At 47.7% G+C, this 15,275-nt stretch overlaps 1 protein-coding gene across 2 annotated transcripts in view; it reads right to left on the bottom strand.

The window, feature by feature from the left end:
- The window catches only part of LOC8034362 (dnaJ homolog subfamily C member 7), a 97,309-nt gene that overhangs the window by 25,889 nt on the left and 56,145 nt on the right, over window positions 1–15,275 (bottom strand). The window contains exon 1 of one of the 2 annotated variants that reach the window (XM_040498565.2): window positions 2,985–3,302. The exons of the other annotated variant lie outside the window; for it this stretch is intronic. Within the exon in view, the coding sequence (XP_040354499.1) occupies window positions 2,985–3,076 (92 nt within the window). The 5' untranslated portion in view covers window positions 3,077–3,302. Of the gene's footprint in view, window positions 1–2,984; window positions 3,303–15,275 lie in introns of those variants that run through there. 2 annotated transcript variants of the gene reach the window in all.

The raw sequence follows: 15,275 nt of genomic DNA, 5'->3' as shown, positions 1-15,275 counted from the left end.
ACACTGCAAAAAGTCTTCCGTATGTCCAACTGAACCCGACACCGTAAAAATCAACGAATTCAGTTAAAAAACAAAACAATACCAAATGTCATTCTGCAGGGAAAAAAAAAAAACACTCGTGTAAAGTTATGTTTAAATTCGGTCCTTCTAAGCGGATCATTTATTCGTGACAAACATTCCGAGTGATGAACGTAGTTATATATCTGTCCAGATCTCGCCTTAGGTGCTCTATCCTGTGGTAGGCATTTAACTTGATCAGTCTTCTGGTACTTGAACATCTCCGGCAAGCTCGCAGTGTTTGCTCCAGTCAACAAAGAGAGAAAAAAAAAAAAAAAAAAGCCATTGGCTTTGTCGCGTTTTTACTTGACATCACTAACCTATACAATGGTAATAAAAGCGCCGACATAAAGCCGTCAACGAAAGCGCCACTAACAAGATCCGCCGCAAACAATGATCTTGTTCCCCTCTCCTAACCGCGACGACCCGAGTGGCAAGAGGCATTCCAGGAGACCATTGAACCATTACCGGGAACCCCACAGCACCACAGTCACTGACCCGCGCGCCATCATGACTCATGAGCAGCCGGATCTGGGGCCGGGAAGTTACGCACCACAGGTGATCTGTTGCCACCACCGGTAACAAACGCAGAGGGACCCGAGAGAGAAAATCCCTTCGCGTCAAGGTACAGCCCGGAATGTTTAAAAATAACACTGCGTACATATTCTCGGTGTGGTGAGATGAGTAGGTAAAACTGTCCCTGTGTCATTTTCCGTCAAGGGTACTATACTTCGTTTCAGCTTCGGTCCGAGCGCGGCCGATGTTATAAGCCGAAGGGCCAATCAAACAGCGAAAGAGGCACAACGTCATGGCGTGCTCTCTGTAGTTTATAGGACCAGCCTGGGTATTCGCCGTCTCTCTGTGCTCGCTCCTCCGCCGGCTAGTCTTATCAAGGGCAGAGAGCACACCATGACGCTGCGCTTTTTGCTGTGTTTGATTGGCCCTTCGGCTGATAACATCGGCCGCGCTCGGACCGAAGCTGAAACGAAGTATAAACAGGAGGTCAGACCAGGGCGGCGAGAAAGTTGGCGAGAAATTTGGAGGCCGTGATTGGCCAACGCCGCACTTGACCTTGACGCCGACCAATCATAGCCGCCGGATTTCTCGCCGACGTTATCGTCAAATGTCCAGATTAGGGCCCCAGCTAGAGTGAACGAGAAACGACTGCGAGCTACAGGCTCCGCTCTTGCTTCCAGATGCACCTCAAAATGTGGAAAGCGATCAGGTGGAACCAAACCGCTTTGATGGCAGCGACACCTTCGCTGCGATCGAAGCGAGCGACGACACAGGTTCTAATTAAAACTTGTTGTTGGCCTAGTTGGTTCATGATGCAGTCTAGAGGTTTTTTTGCGCGAAACAAGGGACAATCACAAGCGAGTAGACTTGCCCGTGTCTACTCGCTTGTGATTGTCCCTTGTGTCGCGCAAAAAACCTCTAGACAGGTTCTAATGTTTCGATGATCTTGAAAAGTGTGCCGGTCGAGCTGGGCGTTGGAACGCAACGCGTTTTTTTCCACATGCGGAGGGAGGAGCAGAAATAGCACTCGGTGGCCCCCACTCGTCCTTTCTAGTACACTCTACCCCCATCACTCTTCCAGACGCCAATAAATGGTCGTTAAGAATTCCAATAAGTTCACATTAGTAGGGAGGTTTAGCAGACCGTTCCAATTAGGGATGCCGCGAACTTTTTTCAAACCGAAGTTTCGACTATCAAGATTTCGATTTTTCGAACGTTCTACATTGTAAAATTTGACGGAAGTCGAATTTTCGAACTTGTTAAGCTAAGAAGTTCGATGCTTTTCGAACCGTCGAACTTATGACGCGTAAAAATTCGATCCTTTTCGAACTTATTACGCTGCAAAATTCGATGCTTGTCAAACTTTCGACCTTGATATACCAAAAATTCGATAATTTTCGAACTTCCGAACTTCTTGCACTAAAAAGATCGAAGCCTTTCGAACTTTCGAATTTCCTACGCTAAAGAATTCGATCATTTTCGAACTTATTTATCAATAGAAATCGAAAAGTTTCGAATTTTCGAATCCTGACATGTCAAAAGTTCGGCGAACTTCGACTTTTAGGGTAAAAGTTCGACGTTCGTCGAACTTCGAAAGACCGGCGGACGGTTTCGTTTGAATTCAAGTAGTAAGGTACATTCGTAATTTTTTTTTTTTCTCGAATTTTTACATGCAGTCCTGCGTTCCTCACGAAAGACAATGCCGTTTATTTCAATGTTCTGGCGGCCTTAGTTTTAAAGAAATAAATTCCCGAAGGGGCGAGGAAGGACGACAGTTTTTTGACGATTGTCGCTTGTGCCATATTTGAAGCGCGCTATAGCCGTAGCTATTTATGGTAGAGATGTTAAACTTTTTTAAGAATTATCTATGTATAGCCTAGGCAAGAGTCGCCTTAAGATGTGATTATGGTTATTTAAGATAAGTTTCGAAGCGATCCACTAAAACTCCTTCATGATAATACATAAGAACGAGGTTTTAGGCCCGTTACACTAAAAAACAATGGCAACTCTTATTGCTGCTTCACATATACGCCGTAAACAAAGAAAACTAGGGACTGCAGCCCCAAAAAGATCATACGACAGAGACGAACCAACTTTGACATATGTTATCCTGGCCACAATTAAACGACTCATCGGGGAGAGTGACGTTACCCATCGTGGAAGTACAGTAAGCAGATACACATAGCGCGCGGAATTCCAAAATTTAGTCGTTCTTACTCGAACGCACGCGCGCACGCACGCGCACGCACGCACGCACGCGCACGCGCACGCACACACACACACACACACACAAAGCGCGGTTGTCGAATGTCAGTTTTGTTAGACCGTGAAAAGCTCGATCGCGTTTGAGTTACGATTTTTACGTGGTTTTGAAATCAAAGCGCCTGAGACTCGTTTCACGCACAACTCACCTGCGAGACATGCCGGAGAGCCCGACCTTCTGTATCGCGAGCGTGCTGTCCCACGCCGGTGGCCGGCACACTCGGGACGTCAAGACCATCATGAGCGCCGAAACACCCGCGGACACAGTACACTACTCAAAATTCAGCCGTTGAACGACAGACACGTACAGAAACACACACGGGCAAGCCAGCCGCAACAGGTAAGTACGTACCGCGCTAGCGAGTTGAAACGCTAGCGACCGATGCTGGCGACGTTGCCTCTATCTACTACCTGCTACAGCAGCCGCGCCGGCCGCGCCGCTGAAGGTGAACAACCAGAGAAGTACCACGTGATCCGACCCCAACCAATCCGCGAGGCGGCGTTCGCCCACGAGCGGCTCCGCCAGTTCCGCGCTCTCCAGACAAGAGGACGTCGGTCCATGGAAAAAGCACGCCGAGGCAACAACCCACCGAGGAGAGAATGAGCCAGCCGATCGGGATGATGACACAGAGTTCTTTGAACAGGGCAGCCCAAAGGGCGTTAGTTACCTCTACCGCGGACAGGAGATGGCACGGAACCGTGCAAAAGAAGAAAAAGAAAAAAAAGGAAGAGGGGACAGACGTTTATCACTTTTTTTTCCTGTTTTACTATAGCCCTCCCCAGTGCATCTAAGTTTGCCACCATCATGTTCAAAATGCACTCATCACATCATGTTAAATATACATTGTATCTATAATCAGTGGCAGGTTCCTCCACTCCAGCGTTCACTCCGCTGAAGCGGAAAGAGGTGGGAGGGAATTCTTAACATGTCACCGACTACCATCACATCATGTTCAATATACACTATACCACATCATGTTTTATACTATGCACTATGTCGCGGGCTCCGTCCAGATAAGGTCATGCACGTGAGTTCGGACTTTTTTTTTATGTTACTCGTCAACATGTGTAGGAAAAGTAATCAAACAAATTTTGTGAAAAGAAAAAAGAGAACAAAAAGTTTGAGTGCGCCAGAACGGCATATTCGATTTTTGAAGTTTTTGTCGTGTTTGGTGACACCTACTGCGCCAAAAAACGAATATCAGAAATCTCAAATATTTTCTGCCTACGACAGATCGTGAGTACTATTGATGTAAATATTAACGGCATTGTGGAGGTTAAGCATCTTGCGTCAAAATGCGAAAACTTGGCTCCTTTGATGTTTTGTCACTACATTTCTGAGCCGTTATCTAAAGAAATTGAATAGGTACAACATTAAACTCCACCTCATATATTCATATTAAAACGTTCTTTCGAATTATATATAATTGGGGGCAATGAAAAATGAAAAAAAAAAAAAAAGGAAACCACTTTCGATTTTTCTGAAATTCGCAGTGATAGTTCTCCACCATACAATTCACATAAACAAAACAAAAAACACGTTGAATAACTTTGAAGTGTACCTACCACGCCGGCACGTTTGACCAAGGCCACAGACGATATGATATTTTGATTCCGTGTATTTTATGACTATATATATATATATATATATATATATATATATATATATATATTTTTTTTTGTACTGTATTCGTGTATTGGGCTCAAGTTCAAGCATTCAATACCTGCGTTGCTCGTTCTTTTTGTACTTATTTAACCCATAAACCTGTTTTTTCCTCATTAAAACTTTGGTTTGGGCTAGTTGGTCCATGGTAGGTATAAGGTTTAAAAGCGCAGGCAGACAGGGACAATAGAAGATAACACAAACGAGAGGGACAAGGCGCTACTCTCAACTGACGCTTATATGGACAACTCATCTACCGTTTAGATTTCAAACAACGCCAAAAGCCAATAAAACACTTTACAGTCACCTATCTAGATGGCGCGCTGACGCACTTGTCATTCTTCTTTTCAATAAAGAAAGCCTCTATAATCTTTTGCTGCTTTTTCTTTCGTTTTTTTTTTCTTTTTTTTTTCAAGAACGTTGTGATTTGTCAATGGATGGATGTTAATGACTGTACACTTTATAACGGGAGGTAGCTTGCGCCACCTAGCCTAAAAACCAAAAGTATGATTCAACCCCTCGTCCTTTTTCTGTGACGTCTATCGAGATACATACTAAGTGTTGTGTATTTTCGCTCCTCGATTCATTTCCTGCTTTTAGATGCAGAAACATCAGAGGAGTGTTCAGACCTCCTACCCCGCTTTTCAGCCATATGTGTTCACTGCAGCTTTTTCTTGCTCTCAAACCCGAGGATGGATGGGTGAATGGATGACAATGGCTATACCCTTTGTAAAGGGCGGTAGCTTGCGCCACCTAGCCTAAGTTTGAAAAGACAAAGATATGATTCCTCCCGCCCTTTTTAAGACCAATTATCCCTCTATTACCAGGCAGTGTGGGATATCACCAGGAGCACCATCGGTCCTCTGGTCAAGCCTTGACGGCGTTACCCCAGCACCGGACCCACTGGGAGACAGGGTTGAGACTTTGGGCCGGAGCCACGCGGGAGGGAGTCCCAATTTTTCTCTGTCCCGCTTGCCCCCAGCTGTGCTAGTCAGTTGTGCATCATTCAATTTTCCCCAGATAATTTCTACCAAACTTCTAATCGCCTCTTTGTCAACATAATAATTTTCTCCCTTGTCCTTCCATCGTCATCAGCAAAACCCAGGGCCCCGGCCAAATTCGTTACCCCTGCAGAGAGGGCAGGGCGAAGCCCCGTGCAATTCAAAACCACTGGATTCCCACAGCTGCCAGACGAAAACTCTTCCAAAAACATATTCGTTCGCAGATTCATTTACTCTAGCGCAGCTTGGCGCGATATTTCCCCTTGGGCGCAGTTTGGCGCGAATTTTATCTTTGGGCGCAGCGAAGCGCAGGCAAGCGGGACCACGCCTGCATTCCGATAATGATATTTGATACTCCGCCGGCGGCCCTACACTTACAACGTAAATAGTTATCGGGTATTGTTGAAATTCCCCAAGGACAAAGCAGGAAACGGAATACAGGCACGTCATCACAAAATCAAGACAAAAAAACAGAAAAAAGTTTTTTTTTTTTTTACACGTGTTTGTGAACTTGAAATTGAATTTCAATCGTGCGCCAGTGCGCGGAGATTGCTATGAAAAGTCACACGATCAGCTTACAGTGCGAGGTCGAAGAAAAGGCCGCCGACCTGTATCTCTCGCGCCGCGAGTCCGTTCCCGAGGCCCACGGTGTAACTGCATGAGGACGCAGAAGGGTCCGGGGCGCAACGATACATCTCGCACAATGGCCGAAGGCAGAGCCACAGAATTGAGTCGCAGAGCCCGCGTTCAAGTCAGGAGTGAACGTTCGAAGCGCGTGCCCGCCAGGAATGCCCATAAGCTATCCCCGTCCGCGCGCCAGACAATGCACGCACTCACAACATACGACGAACGTGGGTCATTTATAGCGCGAGTGGGCGCCCCATAGAAAAGCTATGGTGTCTGGGAGGGGGAAGTGTGACGGGCGGGAGCGAAGGGGCTGCAGAGAGTTTCGATGAAAAAGACTAGCCTGCAGACTGCAGCACAGAGATGGCCGTCACTTTTTATAGTAATGAGTAATTTAATGAATTACTTTTCTGGGTTAGTAATTTAGTAATGTAATGAATTGATTTCAGGCAGTAATTTTGAGAAAATTACTCATTACTTTTGCAGTTACTTTTGTCCCAAATGAGACAGTTAATCTGCGAGCTTTAAGACAAAAAGTGAAAGTGATTTTGCATAGTGACAGAGACATCGGAGCAAATAAACGACGGCCATCTGAGCGCAAAGCCTCGCACGAGGAACACGACAGACTCACAAAGGCAGGCTTGAAAGGCCAAGGGGATGGAGAAAGAGAGAGCGAGAGAGAGAGAGAGAAAAAATGAATTTATTGAGGGTCAAATAAAGACCCCCAGAGGATGGAGAAAAGCTTTCGTGTAAGCACATCGCTGGAAGGCAACAGCTGACAAACTCCAGGCAAGAAAGATTCACGGCATCACGTCATCATGACGCTACTATGCTTCATTCTTTCCGAAGCTGAGAGTGCGGTGGGAGCTCACCGGAACCAACCAACAACCTTCCTTTCATCACCTGGCCCCTTCTCTGAGGTGCGGGTGTGAGCGAGAGAGCAAGCTACGTGGCGAAAGATAGACTGATCCAACGAGCACCTAGCTTCCACCGCAAAGTCACTTTGGGGACGAACGCCTTAGAGGCTGCAATGCGAAGGGCGCATCACCACCAGTGAGTTCCAACACATTTTAAAACCCGAGAGAACAGGACATGCAGATCCCCAGCTTTGCTCTTTCATCAAGTAACGTCAAACCGTAAGCTTCGACCATAGTGAACAACAAACGACCCGAATAGTTCATCTCAAATTCCTTGCCAAGACCCCAGAACGTTCCGTGCGTATCCTTGACCCTGGTAAGTCAAGACGCTTTTTGTAGTCGGAAAAGACGGGAAGCGAACAAAGCAGGTGCCGCTCGCGGTATGCCTCTCTGCCTTTCCTTGCGAGATTTATTGGGGAATAAGCAATCGAGCAGATGTCGCCACCCGTTTGTTGGGAAATTACGCATTTTAGAAAGCTAGCGTCGTCTCTTTCGTCAACTGGCGACGCTTCTGCCCAGCAAATAAATATCCAGCTTGCTTGAGTGACAACGCACAATTACTTGGGCTCTTCGAGTGTTTTGGAAAAATGCTCCTCGAGAGGAATGAGGGGGTATGCGTCAACGAGTGCTCTTGGGAGAAAAGAAATAGCCTGCGTCCGAGTCGGAAGGGAAACGTTTCACGCGACGACTTCTTGTGAGAACGAGCTTCCATGGTGCGACTCGAGTTACTGACAAGTAGTATAACTTGTTCAAAATTAGTACGACGACATCATATTACCCTTTAACTAGGGACCTTCACCGTTGACTGGACAGCGAAACCGGTGAGTCGACTCTTCGAGTCACATCTAAAGAAGCGATTCCTCGTAGTTAACACTTCTGTCGTGTGCTCCAGCGGAACGACTGTCCAGGATCGTTCACTTTCAAGCGCATCAGGCTGTTGCTGTGTAAACAAGATCCGAGTTCTGTATATATACTGTAAACAAAATGAGCAGGAATAACTGCTTCAAGGGATTAAAAAGGAATGTCAAAGTAATTGGAATGTAATGTCATTACTTTTAGCATGTGGTAATTTGTAATGTAATTTAATGAGATCTTCGCAGTTTTCAAGAAGTAATTAGTAGTGTATTTAATTACATTTTTAAAGTAATTTTGCCATCTCTACTGCAGCACCCCCATGGTGGCGAAGATTTTCACCGCAACTTCATCGCAAGACACGCGCTGCACGCAGAGCGTTTGTTGAAAGGTCACTTGACTCGGGCTTCCGCAATATTGAGTCTGGCTGCTAGCATGCTTCTTCAATAGCAACACGTTTATGACATTACGCACGTTTTACCTGGTGAATGGGTCATGCGCCTGAATTCCGCAATGATAAGTTTGGGGACCGCTAGGGGCGCTGCAGCCGGCAGACGAGTCAGCTGTCCGTGTTCCAGAGTTTCCGACTGCTCGGTCGGGGTCACCTGGTGTATGGGCCGCATTTGCAACACGAGCTGCGAGGTGGTGACGAACACGTTGCTCGTCTGCGAACGTCTCCGCCTTTCCTCCTTGCCACGCGGAAACGCAGCGCATGCGCACTTGCGACACATCTTCGCCGGAGGCGTCTGCCATTAAATTGCAAACGCTCCCCATTGTTCGCGACGGGCCGGGCCCCCTGACAATCTAGGCTCTCTACAAATTTCGCTTGCGCCTCGCGCCCTCTTTATCATTGCGCGCATACGGCGCCCGCAACAATTCCCCTTCTCTACTCCGTTCACCGTTACACTGAGACTAGAAACTCCGCCTTCAGCGCGAGCTTTCTGCCCTTGGTAATACAAGTGGGAACGCGCAGGCACGCGCCACCCAAGCGCTGCGGAAGCCAGCGAGCTCGCGCAAAAGGCGGAGCTTTTCGTCTCACTTAAAGGGGCAGTCCAATGATTTTCATGTTAAAATAATTGGCAGTTTGCATTTTTTTTAATTGCAAAAATTCGTCACCTTTCCCCGAAATACTGCTATTCTGCTGCGTAATCGCAAAGCAAAGAAGTAAAAAACAACCGCATCTCTACATGTTGATTGGGGCGAAGCTCTGGTGGTGCTTGTCTGCGTAGACGCTGAGCCGCAGCATGCCGAGCCTTTCGTTCATTTTCATCCATGTCACGCTGCGGTCAAATGCTCAAATGCGTATATAACCACGTTCCATACCACACCTTCTCTTTCTGACATGGATGAAAACGAACGAAAGGCTCGGCATGCTGCGGCTCACCGTCTACGCAGACAAGCACCACACTTCGCCCTAATCGACATCATTCACCACGTGGAAATGCGTTTTTTTTTTTTTTTTGTTTTTTTTTTTTGCCCTACACGAGCACGGGAACACGTGCTCACGTGCTCGTGAGCTCACGAGCAGGAACACGTGCACCCGACGGCGGACGGACATACGGACATGGCTAGCCCCTAAGGAGTTTCGCCCCTAAAAAATTATTGGCCGATCTGCAGCCGCCTGTCAAGGTTACGGGAACTAAAATGACACCATCGCTGGGGGATAAGCGGAAGTCAACAGAACCTGTCCCCCTCCGTTGCTACACTCGCCGGCACCCCCGGTGGCGAACCGTCCTTTGTGTCGATCGCTCGCCGCGACCTTCGACGATGCTAATCCTTTAAAGTCGACAATCGCGGAGGAAGCGGCTGGTCTCTGAAGAGAGGACCCAAGGGGAAACAGCATACTCAATCCGAAGATTGAGTATGCTGCTGCCATTTGGTCCCCACACCAGATTTACCTCACTAACACCTTAGAATCTATTCAGAATCGTGCTGCCCGATTCATTCTTTCTAATTATGAACGCACTGCCAGTGTGTCGGCCATGAAGGCCCTTCCTTATGCCTCCCCACTCTCATTTCTCGCCGAAGAATATCACGCATCTGTCTTTTCGAGAAGATTTTTTATTACCACCCTCTACTCAGACAGTCTCTACTGTTAGAACCGCATCGTTCATCCCGACTTTCTTAACTCCCTTAAAGGGAAACTGAAGCGGTTCTCTACTTGAGAAAAAACATTTCAATGGCCTTCATTCTACCTCCAGGATCAGGAATATCAAGATTATTTTTCAATTTGGTGCACGGAGGCTTCAGAAATTAATTTTTAAAGTACCGCCGAAGCCCCTCCTTCCCGGGGCGTGACGTCACACTAGGAGCGTTCGGAATATCTGCTCTCGCGCATCTTCAGCGCCTGTCAAAGCTATGCACGCGCACTCTTGCTATTTTCAGAAAGGTCAGAAAGAGACGTCACGACTGGTGTCAGTGCGGGGAAATATACCTGGCAAGCTTGCCGTTGCACGCGCTGAACACACGAGCGACACGCGCTTGGAGGCCCGAAGATCCTAGTATGACGTCACGACTGGTCGAATGTTTTTTTCGCTTTTTCTCGCTTTTAGTTGCATCTTCGGGGAAAACAAAAGTGATATTCAGATTCACGGGATAAAAATACGCCAGAATTCACCTCTAACTCGTTTTTTTCAAGAAGTGTTTCAGCTTCCCTTTAATGTACGTCGCATCCATGGTTCCACGTCACCTTTAACAGCTCATTTCTTCCCCTTGCCATAATAGAGTGGAACAATCTACCGGACCGTGTAGTGCTCATCAGTGACCCCGACCTCTTCAGACATGCTGTATCGTCTATATTTAATATGTAATCAGTGCGATGCTCCCACCTTTGGCCAGTGCTCAGCCACATCTTGTTTCTATGTTTTGTTTTATTGTACAAAAGTTCTACTTGTGTGCTTCTTTGTATTGCCCCCCCCCCCCCCCCCTTATGTAATGCCCCTGGCGGGGCCTTTAAGGGATAATAAATGAAATGAAATGAAACTACGTGAACCCCCAGAGTACGTCACTCGAAAGCCGACGTGGAGAGTTGTGAGGCACTTTGACCTTCGATTTTTTTTTTTTTTTTTAATAAGAATTAGCGCTTGCATGAAAATACCATTTTCTGCTTTTCGTTCCATAGGTTACGCAGATTAATTTCCGCAGTTAATTGGCCAAAGCTTTAGCCAATTACCTGCGGAAACCTATGGAACGAAAAACCGAAAGCCGCATTTTCTTGCGAGTGCTAGTTCTTATTTAAAAAAATAAATAAACAAATCGATGCCTCTCCACTCTCCATGCCGACTTTCGAGTGACGTCTCTGGGAGTTCACGTGGTTTCCCCTTGGGCCCTCTCTTCAGAGACCAGCCGCTCCCTCCGCGATTGTTGACTTTCAAAGGATTAGCCTCGTCGAAGGTCGCGGCGAGCGATGGACACAAAGGACGGTTCGCCACGGGGCTGACGGCGAGTGTAGCAGCGGAGGGGGACAGGGTTTGTTGACTTCCGCGTATCCCCCAGAGACGCCGTCATTTTAGTTCCCGTAGCCACCACCGGCGGCTGCAGATCGGCAAATAATTCGTTTTTCGCCTAGCGATTACGCAGCAGAATAGCCATTTTTTGGGGAAAGGTGACGCGTTTTTGGTCACTTGGGCTCGTACGAACATTATAAAAAATGCAAACTGGCAATTCTTTCAACATTAAAACCGTTGCACCGCCCCTTTAAGAGTGAACGGAGTATAGCCACCACATCCCCGACATCGCAACAGTGCCCAGGAACCTCGCTAAAGTGCTTGATAAATTTCAACGACCAAAACACGACACGAAAGACATCGCAATCTTTGAAGCTTCGATGGACTCCCTTCGCCCCTAAGCTGACAGTGCGGTGGACGCTACGCGCACGCTGGACCAATCAACCGACTCACTATCATCACCTGACCCCGCTCCCGGCGAGTTGGTAAGAAGGGAGTGGGACAAACGTGTGCTTGGTCCAACCAGCGAGTAGCTTCCACCGCACTGCCAGCTTAGGGGGGAAACCGAGTATGTGCATCCGCAGTGGTTTCACTGCGGCTGCACTGGTCAAAACACCGTGGAAGACAGAAGATTTTGAGCTGAAAGGTGCTAGGGGAGGGGGAGGAGGAGGAAATGGGGGGTTTTCTGCATATTTCCTGTTATATTACGTACATGTTTTACAATGTAATAGTAATAATAATAAACAAGAGTAAGAGTGTCCAAAAACAACCACAATGGTCTTTTGATTAGTATTCCATACCTCCACAAGAGCACCGTAAGAAAGAATCTACATGATCACACTCAAGACACACTAACACAAAAACAGCACAAAAAGGAAAAAGGAGTAAAAAGCTAATTACAAAACCGGAGGCGAAACACAGAAGCCGATACACAGATGTCAGGATCCCGAGTGGCGACACGTCTGACTCCGAGAAGGGAATTAAATGTTGCACGGTGAACGCATGTCAAAAGACTAAATGTCTGCCAGAGCGAAAATTGTCATAAAAATTAACTTTACAGGAGCCGAGCCGAATCAATAGAACTGTTTGCAACCCTATACTCTTAAACAAACTTTAATTTTTTTATTTATTTATTTATTTTTTGTAGTAGCGAGCTATACTGCGATGAGACATGCAAAACACGATACGGCATCGAAAACGCGTTTACTGGCTAGCTGTACCATGTGACCCCCTCTGCAATAAACAGAGCGAAATATGGAATGCCGCTAAGATCCACTGACAAAAACATTTACCGTACCCATCAACCTCAGCGTTATCGCAATACTTTGCTTCGCACGCACAAGTTATTTATACCGCTTCTTTGCGAGAAAAAAATCCCAACTAAAGACTTTATACATCAGGCAGCAACTTGCTGTAAGAAAGTCCCATCGATGATTATGAAACTCTCCCTGTTCCGTCGACACGGTGTTTGCTGTAGAGACCCCGAGTCGCAAGTTCTAACCAGACTGTACCGTTCCCATGTCGACGGGAGCACTAACTGTTTAAAGCGCACGTAAACCATCCACTCGTCAAGAGTACAGAGGCCCTTCCACGTTGCAGTCATCCTAACGAGACAGGCCGATCGGACATTAACCGCGCACGCACTGTCAGGCGGCCACCTACTACCCCCCGAGAACATGGAATCGCGGGCGACGTGAACTAGAACGCCCAGTCGCCTCCACGACAGAAAGGATTCGCAGAGGCTGCTGCAGCCCCCGAGCAAGGCTCTCTCGAGTACGAGGAAAACGGGAAAACCCGTCGTCACGGTTGCCTGGACATGCACCGCGGAATCGCAGGCTGTCAAAACTTGCCAGAACAGCTGCGGCGGGACTCCAAACGCGGAAGACGTGCCTGTCGTATAACAGCGCCCGCAGCTCCCGCCTGCCAAAAATAGGCGAGCCTCGAGCAGATCCAATGAGGTAGGGCACTGCCGGCTTCGGCTATAATGCCGCGTCCACACGACGCGAACGAGCGTCAAGACGCTACGCAGGACCTGTCGACCGAAGCGTCTTGAAACACTGGACGCTGCCGAGAGCATCATTCTCCTTCGCAACCCTGACGCGCCAGTCAAGATTGAACCGAGCGAAACTGGGCGTAGAGACAAAAACCAAGCCCAGAGGAGAAGAGCAGCAATTAATTTCACCGACGCAAAGCCCCGTTCGCCGAACAAGAAAACAAAATATCAAATAAAGAAATCAGAAAAGTGGGAACGAGGAAAACGAAAGCTATACGACGCCGTGGCACCCCCGGCGACCAAAACATTCTGCAACAGATAGCGCTACCTTTTAACAAAACTGCTTTGCTCGGCTCGAATTCTTTCCGTATACCCGTTCCTGTGATGCGCGCTGTCAGCTTGTTTGCGGTTTCAAGTTGCGTATACAGACGACAAAGGCGACGCAGCGGCGCCCGAGGCTACGTGACTCAAATCAGCCACGTTGGCTCACGTTAGCTCACATTGGCTCACCTAGGCATCACAGTTGCAAGACAAAACACGACGGTGGAGAACAGACCCTTTCTCCGCACGTCCGGTGGCGGTCGTCGACATGCAGGCCGCCGCGCATTTCAACGAAGCCGCTTTTGATTCCGCACAAAACACCGGAAGGAATAGACACCGTGCTCGCGTCGTTTAGGTCTGTACAGTACGTGTGTTTCTCTCATCGTACAAACTGGACCGGCAAGGAATTTCCTGCTTATCTGCCCGCTTCGAATAAAAGCTTCTTCAGGATGGACGAAGGAGCAGTGCGAGGCCGTCGTGCAAGTAAGCTCCCGGGAGCAACCGGAGAAGTCGACGATTGGAAGTTACGCGCAGCAGGACCCGAGAACAGCGAAACAAAAGGAGAGGACGCAGACACCGCCTAGCCAACCTTGCATTGCCTCAGAGACCGACACTGTTCACTCGCAACCAATACACAAGAGCCCGCCATACGAATAAAACCCACTCCGTACGCATCGAAATCCCGCAAAATCTCCAAAATGTCAACATCTGAGCCTAAAAAACCAAAAGGCGCTTCCCAAAAAACAAACATTACAGGATGTCATCTCTAACAAACAGCGCGGAATTTTTTTTTTTTTTTTTTTTTTTTTTTTTTTGCTGGAAGTACGCGCGTTGGCAAAGGGAGTTCGCCACCGGCTTGGAATAGGCATAACACTGAAATAACGGTAGTGCGAGGTGGAGCCTGAGCAGAGCTCGACCCACTCGATATTGATGCAAAACCGAGCGGACGAATGGAGTAGGAGCCAAAAGTGTTACGAAACCAGGTGGGGACCCTTGAATGCGAGCAAACTGTCTCCCGGCGCGAATAGACCCCTTTCATTCGCCAGCGGCAAAGGCTACTACGGCCCAGTGAGTTAATCAGTATGTCAGCGGGAGACAAATAGGTCTCGCGTGTCGCGCGCAGGGCTGTCAAAGCCACGGGCGGGAAAGAGGAAAGTCGCTTTTGTACGAACTTTTGAGTGAGGGGCTAATCTTTTATAGTCGGTGACAGGTTAAAGACCGATGTAATTTCGCGTTTTCCACCATCTCCGTTTCCTTCTCTCTACAGACAGGAAGTTGCAAGCTGTATGGCCCTTGCTGGTAGCTTAACTTCTTAGCATGCCGAAGTTTTCATGCGCAGCACAGTTACGTAGCTGTGGCTGTGCCGGGTCCTTCGTCCTGACATTCAAACGTTTGTCTCCGAGAGCATAACAATAATAAAAAAAAGATACTTCGTAATTTGCGAGGTAAAATATTAAAAAAAAAAAATATGAAGTTTCAAATTTTAATTACAGATATCTATTTTGTTTATGCGACGGTCGTTCAGTACTTCAAATATGAGCGATCGCCCTCTGGAAGCGCCTTCCACCAACAGGAGGGCACTTGGACCACCTGGGTGAACGGTGGGCGTTATATCAATCGAGA

Source organism: Ixodes scapularis, unplaced genomic scaffold (assembly GCF_016920785.2).
Source record: "Ixodes scapularis isolate PalLabHiFi unplaced genomic scaffold, ASM1692078v2 PGA_scaffold9__187_contigs__length_104089568, whole genome shotgun sequence".
NCBI lineage: Eukaryota > Metazoa > Arthropoda > Arachnida > Ixodida > Ixodidae > Ixodes > Ixodes scapularis.
This window is presented reverse-complemented; position numbering and strand designations above follow the sequence as displayed.